This window comes from Saccopteryx bilineata, chromosome 12 (assembly GCF_036850765.1).
Source record: "Saccopteryx bilineata isolate mSacBil1 chromosome 12, mSacBil1_pri_phased_curated, whole genome shotgun sequence".
NCBI classification, from domain to species: Eukaryota; Metazoa; Chordata; class Mammalia; order Chiroptera; family Emballonuridae; genus Saccopteryx; species Saccopteryx bilineata.
Genome location: NC_089501.1, coordinates 25,574,274 through 25,588,945, shown reverse-complemented (window position 1 = coordinate 25,588,945; position 14,672 = coordinate 25,574,274). Strand labels below are relative to the sequence as shown.

The window sequence follows — 14,672 nt, the reverse complement described above, 5'->3', positions numbered from 1 at the left end:
AGCTAGGTGACAATAATTTACGTAAAACAACTAATTTGGTCACTGAACGGGAGTAATGACCCATATATCTGGAGTCTTATTTGAATTCCTACCTGTATCCTATCCTTAGAATCTGCTCTCAATTTTATACATTCTAATAATTGTACAGTGGTATCACATTGTGGATTTATTTTGCATTTCCCTAGTGTCATATCTCACCTCTCTCCTAGAGCTCAGCTGACCCTCAGATTCACGCAACTAATTAATTGCCTGCCATTACACAGCTTCCCGAGGCTGCTAATGATAGTAAGTACATTTGTGTGTGTGTGTGTGACAGAGACAGAGAGAGACAGAGAGAGGGACAGATAGGAACAGACAGACAGGAAGGGAGAGAGATGAGAAGCATCAATTCTTCATTGCAGCACCTTAGTTGTTCATTGATTGCTTTCTCATATGTGCCTTGACCAAGGGCTACAGCAGATGGAGTACCCCTTGCTCAAGCCAGAGACTTTGGGCTCAAGCTGGTGAGCCTTGCTCAAACCAGATGAGCCCGCGCTCAAGCTGGTGACCTCGGTGTTTCCAATCTGGGTCTTCCGCGTCCCAGTCCGATGCTCTATCCACTGCACCACTGCCTGGTCAGGCAAGATAGTAAGTACCTTTAACAGAACATGTCCAACATAGAACTCAGCATCTTTTCTAGAAAACCTATTCTTTGTCCTGTAACCAGTAGCATGGTAAATGGTACTGACATTCTTGTTATTTAAATGAAAACAAAACAAACAAAAAAAAGAATAATTCTTCATATTCTTTTTTTAAAACTTAGTCTTCACATTGAGTATATCATATAGCTCCTCAGTTTTAAAATGCTTAATAACTTTCAAATTTATTCTTTCCTCTCCATTCTCATAGTTTCGTTCTCCTTGTTCTCTACCTGGTTTACTGCAGACCAAGGCAGCCTGCCAAATTGGTACAAATCTATCTGCAGAGTTGCAGCTAAAAAAACTTCACTAAGGCACAAATCTGATGGTGCGATAGTATCACAGCCTTGATTAAAACTCTTAGTAGCTCCCAGGATAATGTTGAAGCTCATTAACTTATCTCATAAGGCCCTTTGTGAACTGGCTTTGTATCTCTCTTGCCTCATTTGATAATTTTATGTAAACAGCTGTCCCCTTAGCCTGTGGATTTATTTGTAGTTAGTTACTAAAGCACTTCTGTTGGGAACTGAAAACCTACAGGGTCTTTGCAGTTTAGATTTTTGGGGGACAGGGGTATGGGGAACTTGCAGTAAGCTGACAGTCTGTCCAACCTCTCACCTCATTTGTTCTGTGAAGTTGCTAAAGGCTGTTAAGCTATGGTGCTGGATTGGTTATACTCATCCTACCCTCCATGTCCTCCAGAAAGATTGGAAGCAAGTTTCTTTTATCCTTTGTTTTGTGAAGCTAAGATGTTATATATGGTGGGGGGTTTTCTACACTTGGTAGAATTCTTGGGTTGCCTTGGAAATGTGATCAGAGATCTCTTTGATTTGCTAATGGCCCACTTTGCCCTAAAAATGAAGCAAGAAGCGGGTATGGAGCGCACTCTGTTCTGGCCATCAGCATTGCAGAGGCCTCCTGAGCCCATCCTTTTTCTCTCTAAGCCTATTTCTTAATTCCCCGCCGTTCCCACTCAGGACCTGGAATTACTAGCTGCGCTCGCTCATTTGCAGCACACTTCCCACGCTGTGTTCAGCAGAATGCTGGTATAGTAGGAAAGGATTCTGGTGATCAAAGAAGTTTGGGAAATGCTGGGCCAAACAGTTAAACATTTTTCTTAACTACAATACAGGGCCTCTAACATGCAATGTGCATTGTGTCTCTCTTTCATGGGAACAATGTATTCAGCATTATTCTAATTTATATAAGTGCACAACCAGTTTCCATCCAAACTGAGACATTTCTCCAGAGTTTCAGGTTCTAGGGAGGATTAGTTGGAAAATGATGCATTATGTTTTATGCTCTCTGAGGCACTCTGGACTTCCACTTCTCTGAAATGTCAAAAGATGCAAACTCTTCAACTCCTGATTGCACCTCACGGGTATTCCCCTGGGAGCTGACCTTTCTGTTTGACTTTAATGTCTTTTTCTTTTGCGATTCCTAGTCTGCTAGGAATATCTCTACACAGCAGTTAGCTTTCTGTTTGTCCTCTAACTGCTGATTTGCTTGTCTACAACCCATTAGACTATAAGCTCCTTGAAGTTAAGACCTGTCATAGACTTCATTTAGTTCCTGCATAGTACTTAGTAGGTGCTTGGAATATATTTGTTAAGTGGAGGAATGAAGGATGGTGCAAAGTTAAACGTAAATTTCCATGGCATGTCACACCGACATTGTCAAAATTAATTAGGCTTAGTTATATAAACAGAAGTATCAAAGTTTTATTTTCAGATACTGGTAATGCTATAGTACACAGAATTGGGGAACTTATACTTAAGTAACAATATCAGTACACTAAGACCTAATAGACTTGAATTTCTGTCTTGGTTGTGAAAACATACATATATGTATGTGTGTGTATATATATGTGTGTGTATATATATATATGTATGTGTATATATGTATATATATAAAATATATATCTGCATAAATACATATATAATCTGTATGTGTGTGCATAACTGTGATGTTTGAGTCTATGGTATTTTTTTCTCTAACATCAGAACAAAAAACTGATATAAATAAATAAAATTTGTGAATGTGTTTTAAAAATGTCTTGGAAGCATAAAAATATTATATTGTTATTAAGCATTTATTTACACACACAAATTTTTGTCATTTTTTAAAAGCAAAGACCCAGTAGCTGTGCTCTCACAGTCTCTATATATTCTACCTGGGGCCACTCTAGAGCAAACATCTTGGCAAAATGAAAGGAAAGTAAAGGCACACAACCTTTTTAAACCTACTACAGGATATAATTTCACAAGTTGTAAGACAGTTTTGTGCTTTTAAATTAAGCTCTCAGTTTCAAAAGAAAATGACAGAGAACCATTTGGCTCTTCAATCAGTCATGTCTAAGCCAAACTACCTATAATCTAAGCCAAAGAAATGACTGTATCAATTTTTCACAGAATTTGTGAGTACCTAAAATTACAGATAGAGTTTTCCTTATGATTAGGTACATGAGAGCTATGGAGAGCATAATTAAGGCTCATGGTGCATTATTACTATAGAAACTCACCTTGTTTTTGAATTCTTGAGAGAGTAAATGATTTCCATTTCCCATCATTATGGTTTTGATTGCTGACAACAGAAGCCATTCCTGAACCCAGATCATAGCTGACTTTTATGTGCCCATCAGTGAGCTCTACACTCATGAAATCTTTCTATTAATAGAGTAAAAACATGCCAGTGATTAGATACATAGAGAAATATATGGGTAGTCACTTTCTTTGTGGGGTTTATTACAGGGCCTTATGGCTAAATCACTGAATGTATTGATCTGTAATTAAACTCCATTTTGAAAATAGAATTGGTATTATTATTTTGTGAATATTTGTCAGTATACAAATAGTCACAACCAAGTTACTAGGATGCGTCCTTTTATGAGAGCAGTATAAAGTGAGTTCCTTTGAAAACATATTAAGAAAACTACAAGGTATATTCCATGAAAGAGTTTACTCAAAAATATTGACCTGAAAAAAACCAAAATAAGATAATTAAAATCACCTTTCAACTTAGGTCTCTAGAAGACTAAGGAAGACGGTCTGCTCTTTCATGTTTCCATATTGGCAATATCTTTACTGGGTGCTTTTCTTAAAGGATTATATGGGGTGTTGTATTGAAAATAAACAATAATTAAATTATATCTGTAATTAGAGTTTTCAGTGAAAAAATATAAGCACTGTCTACATCACTCACTCTTGGTTATCACATAGCCATCCCAGACTCCTTTGAATAATCATTGATAATTTAACGATAACTAATCATTGTATTGGAATACTAGGGAAAAGAAACAAGATATTTTGTATCATGGAAGATCAGCTATGCATATCTTTACCAGGTCTCTTGTGGCAAGGTACATCAGGAGAGCACTTGAAGAAAACGTCCTGAACTTGAACATGACTGTGGAGATGTTGGGGTACCAGCGAATGGGGCGGCTGACCATCGCATAGCCTTCTCCATCAAACTGAATAGTCCCTTCACTATCTTCTACCTGAGGACTGAAGGGAGACAGTTCACATGAATCAGACAATGTCTACTTGGTCCATCTGTATTCCATACATCAAACTGTTTTCTGAGACTTAATTGTAAGCTGTTGTAGGGCAGAAACCATTATAAAATATATCTTCCACACTTCCACATCTCTCCATTTCCACAGCAGCATCCTAAACCAAGTAACCACCATCTTTCCCTTACCTGATGTTTTAAATGTTTTATGTTGGGCTAAAGTATGTGGTGGGTGATTATATCAGTGTATAAATGTGTCTCAGTGGTGTGAACTAGTAATGTTTTTATTTTATTTTTTTAATTATTTTTATTTATCTATTAATTTTAGAGGAGAGAGAGAGAGAGAGAGAGAGAGAGAGAGAGAGAGAGAGAGAAGGGGAAGGAGCAGGAAGCACCAACTCCCACATGTGCCTTGGCCAGGCGAGTCCAGGGTTTTGAACCAGCGACCTCAGCATTCCAGGTCAATGCTTGATCCACTACGCCACCACAGGTCAGGCTAGTAATATTTTTAGTTGTGTTAAGAATGCATTATTACATTTCTAATATACATAACATAACAGGGCTGGATGAAATGGGGGAAGTAGTCAAAAAGTACAAACTTACAAACTAGTAAGGAAAAGACATAATGGAATAAAGGTCCTTATTCTCTGAATATTTACTATCCAATAGGTTTTTCTGGGACAGATTAGATTCAGACAAAGAAGGATGCCACTATTTATTTGTGTGCTTGTTGCTCTGTCTTCTTCATTATAATGGAAGCTCTCTGAGGCCAACTAGAAATTATGGGCCAGGCTCCATGCCAGGCACAAACTCAGCATCCAACATGATACTTAGCTCAGAGTAGATCTGGTAAATTGTTCGTGGAATAAATGAAATTTTAGGATAGCAAACTGCCTCATATAGACTACACTGATTAAATAATTAATAATTATCTAAGATATGTTTTGTAAATATGATTTTGTAAATATGACATTTTAAAAGATTTATTTTTCAAATGAGAAGTTATTTATCATTTATCAGTTATCTATTATCAATGATTTAATTGATGGTGTTACAGAGTAAATCTCAATTGTGGAGATATTTTTTAAACTTTAAATACCTGCATATTAGCATATGTTTGAATCTCTAAAATTAGAAGGTTGTAATAACTTGAAGGTAGAGAGGAGATGTGTAAAAATATTATAGTTATGTTATTGTAAAATAACAAGAGCCTAGCATATTATTTGCGTGAAACCTGAGCTGATGAGAAAAATAATAGTGAAAAAATAATGGGCTTATGGACAAAGAAATGTTACACATTTTAGACAAGTTGGCTTTCTCTCTATTCCTGGACCAGAGGAGAATAAAATTCTCAAGACAAAGGGAAGAGTCTTATTGTATCTTCCATAATTAGGTCTTTTAAATTTTAAGTTATATCTAATTAGAAACAAGGTCAGATGATATAACATTTTTTTCTAAGTAAACTTAAAAGAAGCTTTTTCAACTTTCAGGCAAAGTGCTAAGTAAACCTATTAACAGTATAATTGATAGTAAACAAATTGGTTTTTATTGGGCGTCATTATTAAAAGATCATTAATGTCTGGAGCATTGCAATTGAGAGAAGGAAATGTTGTGTAGAGTCCACTAAGGAGAAGTTTCTTTGAAGTTCTCAAACACTAGAATTTTGCATTATATATTGCTATGCTACTCGTGACAACCAAAAGGGATATAGAAGTCACTGTTGACATTTTTCTGGATGCTTTACCCAATGGATTGTTATTTATAACTTAAAAAAACAAAAATAAAAACAACATAAAACTTCAATGTCAGGATAAGTATTATAATCAAAACAAAAATATTACATTTTATTTATCTTGTACAAAAACTCTGGGATATTTATATCTTGATGTCCTTGTGTCCTTGTTCTATTTATTGCCTCAACATATCATAGAGAAAATAGAAAATTAGATGCAGGGACTCTGGAGTTTTTGTTTGTTTGTTTGTTTTTTGTATTTTTCTGAAGCTGGAAATGGGGAGAGACAGTCAGGCAGACTCCCGCATGCACCCGACCGGGATCCACCCGGCACGCCCACCAGGGGCGACACTCTGCCCACCAGGGGGCGATGCTCTGCCCCTCCGGGGTGTCGCTCTGCCGCGACCAGAGCCACTCTAGCTCCTGGGGCAGAGGCCAAGGAGCCATCCCCAGCGCCCGGGCCATCCTTGCTCCAATGGAGCCTTGGCTGCGGGAGGGGAAGAGAGAGACAGAGAGGAAGGAGGGAGGGAGGTGGAGAAGCAAATGGGCGCTTCTCCTGTGTGCCCTGGCTGGGAATCGAACCCGGGTCCCCCACACGCCAGGCCGATGCTCTACCGCTGAGCCAACCGGCCAGGGCCGGACTCTGGAGTTTGATGTGGAATCTCACTAAAGCTCTGCTGTAAGTCACTTAACACTTCATGTCTCAATTTCTCAAATGTGAGTAGAAATGATTAGATCACTGAATGATTTCAAAGGCCCCTTTCTACTCCAATGTTGTAGGACCTTTTCTTATTCAAGCAAAAAGCAAATCTCTAGGAAAGAGTTTTGTGCTGAGAAAAGCTAAACACGCAGATGTAGATCAGCATACTTCACTTAATTCATTGACCAAAACCAGGTGAAGCTAGCTTTAAGTTGGTGACATTGACCTGCAGAAAAAAATGAGTCCTTCCAGATGTATTCTATAATATTTCAACATTTAACATCATACTAGAGTTTTCCTTTTCATTTTGAATACATTTACCATATAATTAATGAATGCTAAGTTTCTTAACTTGCCTGTTGTTTCTCTTTTGAACTGTGATGTCTGGTCAAGTAAGTAAGGATTGATTACGCTATTTGGAACAGCCATGTTCTTCCACATGTAACTTGTTCACTTATACACGTAGGTGTATATTGGGGTTAAGTATATTAACATTTTATCATCATTTCAGTGTTAAGATAAATACATTTTACAGGTAGCAGTTTTTTTTTCTACTTTAATCTTAATGTAATTTTTAGATATTAAAAAAATTAGATACACTTCTTTTATTTTTTTATATCCTTGAAAGATTACTCTTTCTAAAGCAGAACTACAATTATATTCTTTCTACTGACTCCTGGATAGATGTAAATTTCTAAAACTGACATTCTAAGATCACCTACAAAATTTTTCCAGTCTGTGCTTTATAGCCTCATCTTTTACAGTTTCTCCATATAATCATTTCTTCTCCAAAACTGGAATGATTCATTATATGTACAATTGTAAACTATGTTCTCCAGAATATAAAACAAACAAATACCAAGAGCTCTGTAAAAATTAATTCTACAAATATCAAGGCTTAACAGGGTTGGGGCAGGTCACTCAAAATCTATGTGACTTTGTCATCAGAGAACTCATAAAAACAATAACAATCTTGATCAAAACATTAGCATCATGCAGAAAGATATGTTGAAAAATTTAAAATATATAATTATTTCAGTAAATACAGATTTTTACCTTAAAAGGAATAGGTGAAGGTAGTTTGATGGCAAGAAATATAAGAAAGGGCTGACACTGCTGACTGATGTGGTAAAAACGCACAATTAGATTGCCAAAGCAGTGGGGTGTTGGGGGCCTGGGTGAAAATGGTGACAGAATTGGGAATTACTGATTGGGAGTTACAAAATAGTCATGGGGGTATAAGGTGCAGCATGGGAAATATAGTCAATAATATTTTAATAATTATGGATGGTGCCAGGTGGGTACTAGAAATATCGGCGGGTGAGGGGGGACACATTGTAAAGTATATGATTATGTAACCACTGTGTTGTATACCTGAAACTAATACAAAATAATATTGAATATAAAGTATAATTTTAGAAAGTTAAAATACAAAAATCCCCCCTCCAAAAAAAGCACAATAATGGATGGTAACTGGGCATTGAACACTTCTTCTATGACAGAGTCTGGGCCCAACCGACAGCAAGTTCATTGTTGTATGCAGCCAGCAGTGTGTGCAGGCTAAACTGTGGACCCCGGACTCCTGAGCTTTGTGTTCACAGCTGTGTGAGTACACTACATTCAGCTGCTTTGGTGGTAGGCAGTTAGACAGAGCAAGGATGATGGGCCAGGTACAGAAGGGCACTTGGGTGAAAAGTCCCAGGTGTCTAGTAATAGGCAAAAGTGTAAAAACAAAGATCTTGCCCCCAGGGTAATCTTTCCTCCATATCATATCACTGATCATGCCATTTAGACCCCCTGACTTTTCATATCACTGGCCATGCAGTTCCCCTTGGAAGGAGAATGAACAAGGCGGCCAGAGAATATCTCTTAAGCATTAAGCACCCAGGACAGTAAGGTTCCGACATGCATCAAATACATCTAGACCTCAGCTGTGTTTCAGCTCCAGGCTCAGAAAAGCTGAAAAACCAGACAAGTGATGCCATGCTGACATCAAGATCAGGTGCACTGACTAATGACCCTATGCCCTGGTGCCAACCAATCAGTAGAGACCATATCCCTGAAAGGACAAGGAAAGTTGATGAATATTCTATTGGGATCCTCCCCTGGACCTCCAGATAAATACCCTCAAAATGGAGGACCCCGTGGCTCTTTCTATAGAGCCTATGCCTTTCCCCACCCTTCCCAGGCTCAGTTTCTTTGCTTCTGTCTTTCTCCTAAGTTCCCATGGTTCTTCTTTTGCCTCTCTAAATTGTTTCCTGAGCCTATTTCTTTTACAGTTCACTTCTTCTACCTCTGTGACTTTCTAAATAAACTTGCTTTTATAATTTGAGTCTTGCCTCTGAACTCTTCCTTAGTCAGAATTCATGTACCCAAATTGCTGACCCAAGATCCAGTCTGATTCCACCAGTCTAAAACCTGGTGCCATTTTCACCACCAACAGTTTTACTTGGTGGTACAGATACTAATATGCTGGAAAGAACTGTATGAATCTATGTGACTTCTGCCCCTTTCCAAAATCATTTTCCCATTTGCCAATTCTGTATGAATGAATTCACTTTTATGAGCAAGTGAGAGAGCAGAACAGGTCTTACCCATTCTTTTCTACAAACACACTGTCATTCAAGCCTTCCCAAATTTGCTTTCACTTGTCAGTGGGACTAGAATGCTCTCCACATTCTGACATCTCTTTTTTTTGGACTCTTATTTCATGTCAAGGTCCATCTCAAATGTCACCTCCTCCAAGAAGCTGATCTCTATGTATCTCACCCAATGTGAATAATATACATAGAGTGTACCTTTTAAAAAGGGTTTTTTAATATGTCTCATATTTGAACTATTTTAGCATTTTTCTTATATTCTCTCTTGACTATAAATTGCTTAATAGCTAGGACTGGGATGTGTTCATCCTGCTATCAAGAAGTTATAAGTGTAAAAATCTTTAATCTGAAAAAAAAAACCCCTACACACATATATAGGAATACTATTCTATTTGTATTAATTTGTATGATAATTTATATACTGAAGGTACAGAGATCTTTGCAGAGTTGATAATTATGGATGTTATCTTGATACATGATATGCATTGTTAAATAGACAATATTACTTTGATGTTTGTTGATCAATAAGCTTACCAAAATCCTACTTTTAAATTTACCAAAGAAATATTTAGCCCATTCATTAATTTTTGCCTTCACTTCTCTTGCCATTGGAGTCAAATTCATAAAATGCTCTTTAAAACCCAGGTCCATGAGTTGAGTACCTATGTCTTCTTCTATGTACTTAATTGTTTCAGGTCTTATGTTTAGATCTTTGATCCATTTTGAGTTAATTTTTGTACAGGGGGAGAGACTGTAGTCCAGTTTCATTCTTTTGCATGTGGCTTTCCAGTTTTCCCAGCACCATTTATTGAAGAGGCTTTCTTTTCTCCATTGTGTGTTGTTGGCCCCTTTATCAAAAATTATTTGACTATATATATGTGGTTTTATTTCTGGACTTTCTATTCTGTTCCATTGGTCTGAGTGTCTATTTTTCTGCCAATACCATGCTGTTTTGATTGTCGTGGCCCTATAATAGAGTTTGAAGTCAGGTATTGTTATGCCCCCAGCTTCATTCTTTTTCTTTAGGATTGCTTTGGCTATTCGGGGTTTTTTATAGTTCCATATAAATCTGATGATTTTTTGCTCTATTTCTTTAAAAAATGTCATTGGAATTTTGATGGGAATTGCATTAAATTTGTATATTGCTTTGGGTAATATAGCCATCTTGATTATATTTATTCTTCCTAGCCAAGAACAAGGTATATTCTTCCATCTCATTATATCTTTTTCGATTTCCCTTAACAATGGTTTGTAGTTTTCATTATATAAGTCCTTTACATTCTTTGTTATGTTTATTCCTAAGTATTTTATTTTTTTTGTTGCAATCGTGAAGGGGATTATTTTTTTGAGTTCGTTTTCTAATATTTCATTGTTGGCATATAGAAAGGCTATTGACTTCTGTATGTTAATTTTGTATCCTGCGACCTTACTGTATTGGCTTATTGTTTCTAGTAGTCTTTTTGTGGATTCTTTGGGGTTTTCGATGTATAGGATCATATCATCTGCAAAAAGTGATACCTTTACTTCTTCTTTTCCGATATGGATGCCTTTTATTTCTTTGTCTTGTCTGATTGCTCTGGCTAGAACCTCTAGTACCACATTAAATAAGAGTGGAGAGAGTGGACAACCCTGTCTTGTTCCTGATTTATGGGGGAAAGCCTTCAGTTTAGTGCCATTTAATATGATGTTAGCTGACTAAGAAGTTTTTGCTCAGCAAGGGAAACTGATAACAAAATAAACAGAAAGCCAACTAAATGGGAAATGATATTTTCAAACAACAGCTCAGATAAGGGCCTAATATCCAAAATATACAAAGAACTCATAAAACTCAACAACAAACAAACAATCCAATAAAAAAATGGGAAGAGGATATGAATAGACACTTCTCCCAGGAAGAAATACAAATGGCCAACAGATATATGAAAAGATGCTCATCTTCTTTAGCTATTAGAGAAATGCAAATCAAAACGGCAATGAGATACCACCTCACACCTGTTCGATTAGCTGTTATTAGCAAGACAGGTAATAGCAAATGTTGGAGAGGCTGTGGAGAAAAAGGAACCCTCATACACTGTTGGTGGGAATGTAAAGTAGTACAACCATTATGGAAGAAAGTATGGTGGTTCCTCAAAAAACTGAAAATAGAACTACCTTATGACCCAGCAATCCCTCTACTGGGTATATATCCCAAAAACTCAGAAACATTGATACGTAAAGACACATGCAGCCCCATGTTTATTGCAGCATTGTTCACAGTGGCCAGGACATGGAAACAACCAAAAATCCCATCAATAGATGACTGGATAAAGAAGATGTGGCACATATACACTATGGAATACTACTCAGCCATAAGAAATGATGACATCGGAACATTTACAGCAAAATGGTGGGATCTTGATAACATGATACGAAGCGAAATAAGTAAATCAGAAAAAAACAGGAACTGTATTATTCCATACGTAGGTGGGACATAATAGTGAAACTAAGAGACATTGATAAGAGTGTGGTGGTTACAGGGGGGAGGGGGGAATGGGAGAGGGATAGGGGGTGGGGAGGGGCACAAAGAAAACAAGATAGAAGGTGATAGAGGACAATCTGACTTTGGGTGGTGGGTATGCAACATAATTGAATGACAAGATAACCTGGACTTGTTATCTTTGAATATATGTATCCTGATTTATTGATGTCACCCCATTAAAAAAATAAAATTATAAAATATAAAAAAAAAAAAAAAAAGAAATATTTAGCGAAAGTTAGTGTCGATTTGTGAATAGTAGAATGTTAATGTGGACTTCATTGTCTCTGTTGTTTTGAAAGAACTTTACAGAAAACATTCCACAGTAGATTTTATTGAAGGTTATTGACAAAACCACTTTAAACAATAAATGGGTCAGGTTTTCCATCTGTCCTCAATGCCACATTGACATCTTTAATGACAAAAATAAATAGGAAATTGTAAGTTAAAAGTTTTAGAAAGAACATTTTTTTTGGGGGGGGCTACTTTCTTCTTTAAAACTCTAGGGATGCTGAGAAAAATATGTAAAATGTATTCTGCCACATTAATTAGGACTTTGGGTCCTTGCGTGTACATTTTAATTTGGAAATAAAAAAATGCAAACTCCTTAGCACCTACTGATTTTAGAATTGCTATCTGTTTGTATTAAGCTTACATGTATTTAATTTAATATTATTAAAACTGTTATAGGCTCAGTTGATTAGTGAACTCTAAGTTTTTTATGCTAAGAAATCCTCCACTGCTAGGTAATTATTGTGTATTCCTTATTCAGATTTATCTAAGAATGTTTATTCTCTACATATGCTGTGTTTTTTTTGTTAAATATTTTAAAATACCTACATTCTAATCTGTCTCTTATAATTGATGATGTGTATTATGGCACTTCTTCCAGAATTATCTTGGCCCTTTCTTCTCCTCTCCACTTAAGTGAAAAATTTAAGGTCCATGGGTTTCCACTTGAAACACTTACCTTAGGTGTAATTTGAAAAATCTTTCAGGAGCTAACACTTCACTAGGGTTCTACATTTTGTTAAAAAAATTAGTGGCATGAATCTAAGCTTTGTGAGGCCTGAAGCTTAATTAGTTTGAGAAAAAACTTTCTTTTAAAAAGAAAAAAATTAAAATTCTAAGATGGCTGCAGAATAGGTAGGTAGAAACTATACTCACCACTTTCCGGTACCAAAATTATAAAGCAATCAATCTGAATGACCAACTTAAGGACAGCTGAACAGAAGCATTATAACAAAGGATTTACAGAAGAAGCCACATCAGAGCTGGTAAGAAGGATGGAGATGCAGGTACAGCTGGCCCTTGTACCACGTGCAGTGGCTGAAAGGCCAGAGGGATAACTTAGCTGCTAGAGTCACCCCTGAGGAGTGTGGTCTCAACCCCAAGCCAGGATCCCCAACCGAGAGTACCAGAGTCTGGAAAAGGAGCCTGTATAGCACCAGCTAGTGAAAATAAGTGGGGTCTCTGTCTGCCGGGGAAAGAAGGGTGTCTGCTATAAACCCAGATGCTCTTTTAAGGGGCCAACAATAGGATCTTGCTCTTGGACACTCACACCAGGCTTTGGTAGAGGGCAAGTGACTCAGGGCATATGGGAGTCAGAAAGAGAAGATCTGGGTGGTGTGGCCTCAAGGAGAGATCTGGAGGGTTAGCCACTGATGTCTGTGTGCTGAGTCCATATCCCACACCTCCATCAGGCACCATATTCTTAGGGTATAGTATGCCTATTCTTAAAGCACCAGCACTGGGAGTGCACTAATCCAGACCTCCAAATGGTGACACTGCACTGCCAATAAATAAGTATCTATTAATAATAACCTTAAAAATAAATGGATTAAATTCTCCAATCAAAAGATATAAAGTAGCTAAATGGATAAGAAAACATGAACCATATATATGCTGTCTACAACAGATAAAAATAACATGATTATATAATAGATGCAGAAAAAACATTTGATAAAATCCAGTACCCATTTATGATCATCTCAACATAATAAGGCCATATATCACAAACCCACAGCCAACATCATACTTAATGGGCAAAAACTAAAAGTTCTTTCCTTAAGAGCAGGAACAAGACAGGGATGTCAACTTTTACCATTTTTTTCAACACAGTATTGCAAATTCTAGCCATAGAAATCAGACAAAAGGCATCTAAATTGGAAAGAAAGAAGTTAAATTGTCATAATTTGCAGATAGTATATAGAAAATTCCAAAGACTCCATCAAAAAACTACCAGAACTAAAGAATGAATCCGATAAAGTAGCAGGATATAAAAATAATATTTAGAAATCAGTGGCATTTTTATATACCAATAATGAATTATCAGAAAAGAACTAAGAAAGTAATTTTATTTATAATTTCATAATAAAGATAAAAATAAATAAGTTATATAGGAATAAATTTAACCAAGGAAGGAAAGACCTGTACTCAGAAAACTATAGGATACTAGCCTGATTTGTGGTGGTGCAGTGGGTAGAGCATTGACCTGGAATGCTGAGGTTACTGGTTTGAAACCCTGGGCTTGCCTGGTCAAGGCACATATGAGAAGCAACAAGAAAACTATAGGATACTGAAGAAATTGAAGAAGATACAAATAAGTGGAAGCATATACCATCTTCATAAATAGAAAAAATTAAAATAAAAATGTCCATACTGGCTGTTTCCTCCAAAATCAACAAATAAAAACATCAATACCTTGACAGAAAACAGACATGAAATTGTGATTACAAAAGAACAAGATAGAAACAGAAGATGGCAGCAGAGTAGGCAGATACACAGATGCCCAGCTCTCACCACCAAACTGGAATACAAATCAATTTAGGAAAAATCAGCGTGAAAAACCAACTCTGGACTACATAACAGCTCTCAAAAACCAAGGAGCAAAGAAGCCACAACAAACCTGGTAGGGAGTGCCTGAATCTCCCCTGCT

The 14,672-nt window shown here is 36.8% G+C and overlaps 1 protein-coding gene across 3 annotated transcripts in view; it reads right to left on the bottom strand.

The window, feature by feature from the left end:
- The window catches only part of LAMA2 (laminin subunit alpha 2), a 660,268-nt gene that overhangs the window by 44,644 nt on the left and 600,952 nt on the right, over nucleotides 1-14,672 (bottom strand). For all 3 annotated transcript variants that reach the window (XM_066248490.1, XM_066248491.1, XM_066248492.1), the window contains 2 exons: nucleotides 4,018-4,180; nucleotides 3,199-3,343 (listed from right to left, as the gene is read on the bottom strand). In XM_066248490.1, the coding sequence (XP_066104587.1) occupies nucleotides 3,199-3,343; nucleotides 4,018-4,180 (308 nt within the window). The remainder of the gene's footprint in view (nucleotides 1-3,198; nucleotides 3,344-4,017; nucleotides 4,181-14,672) is intronic.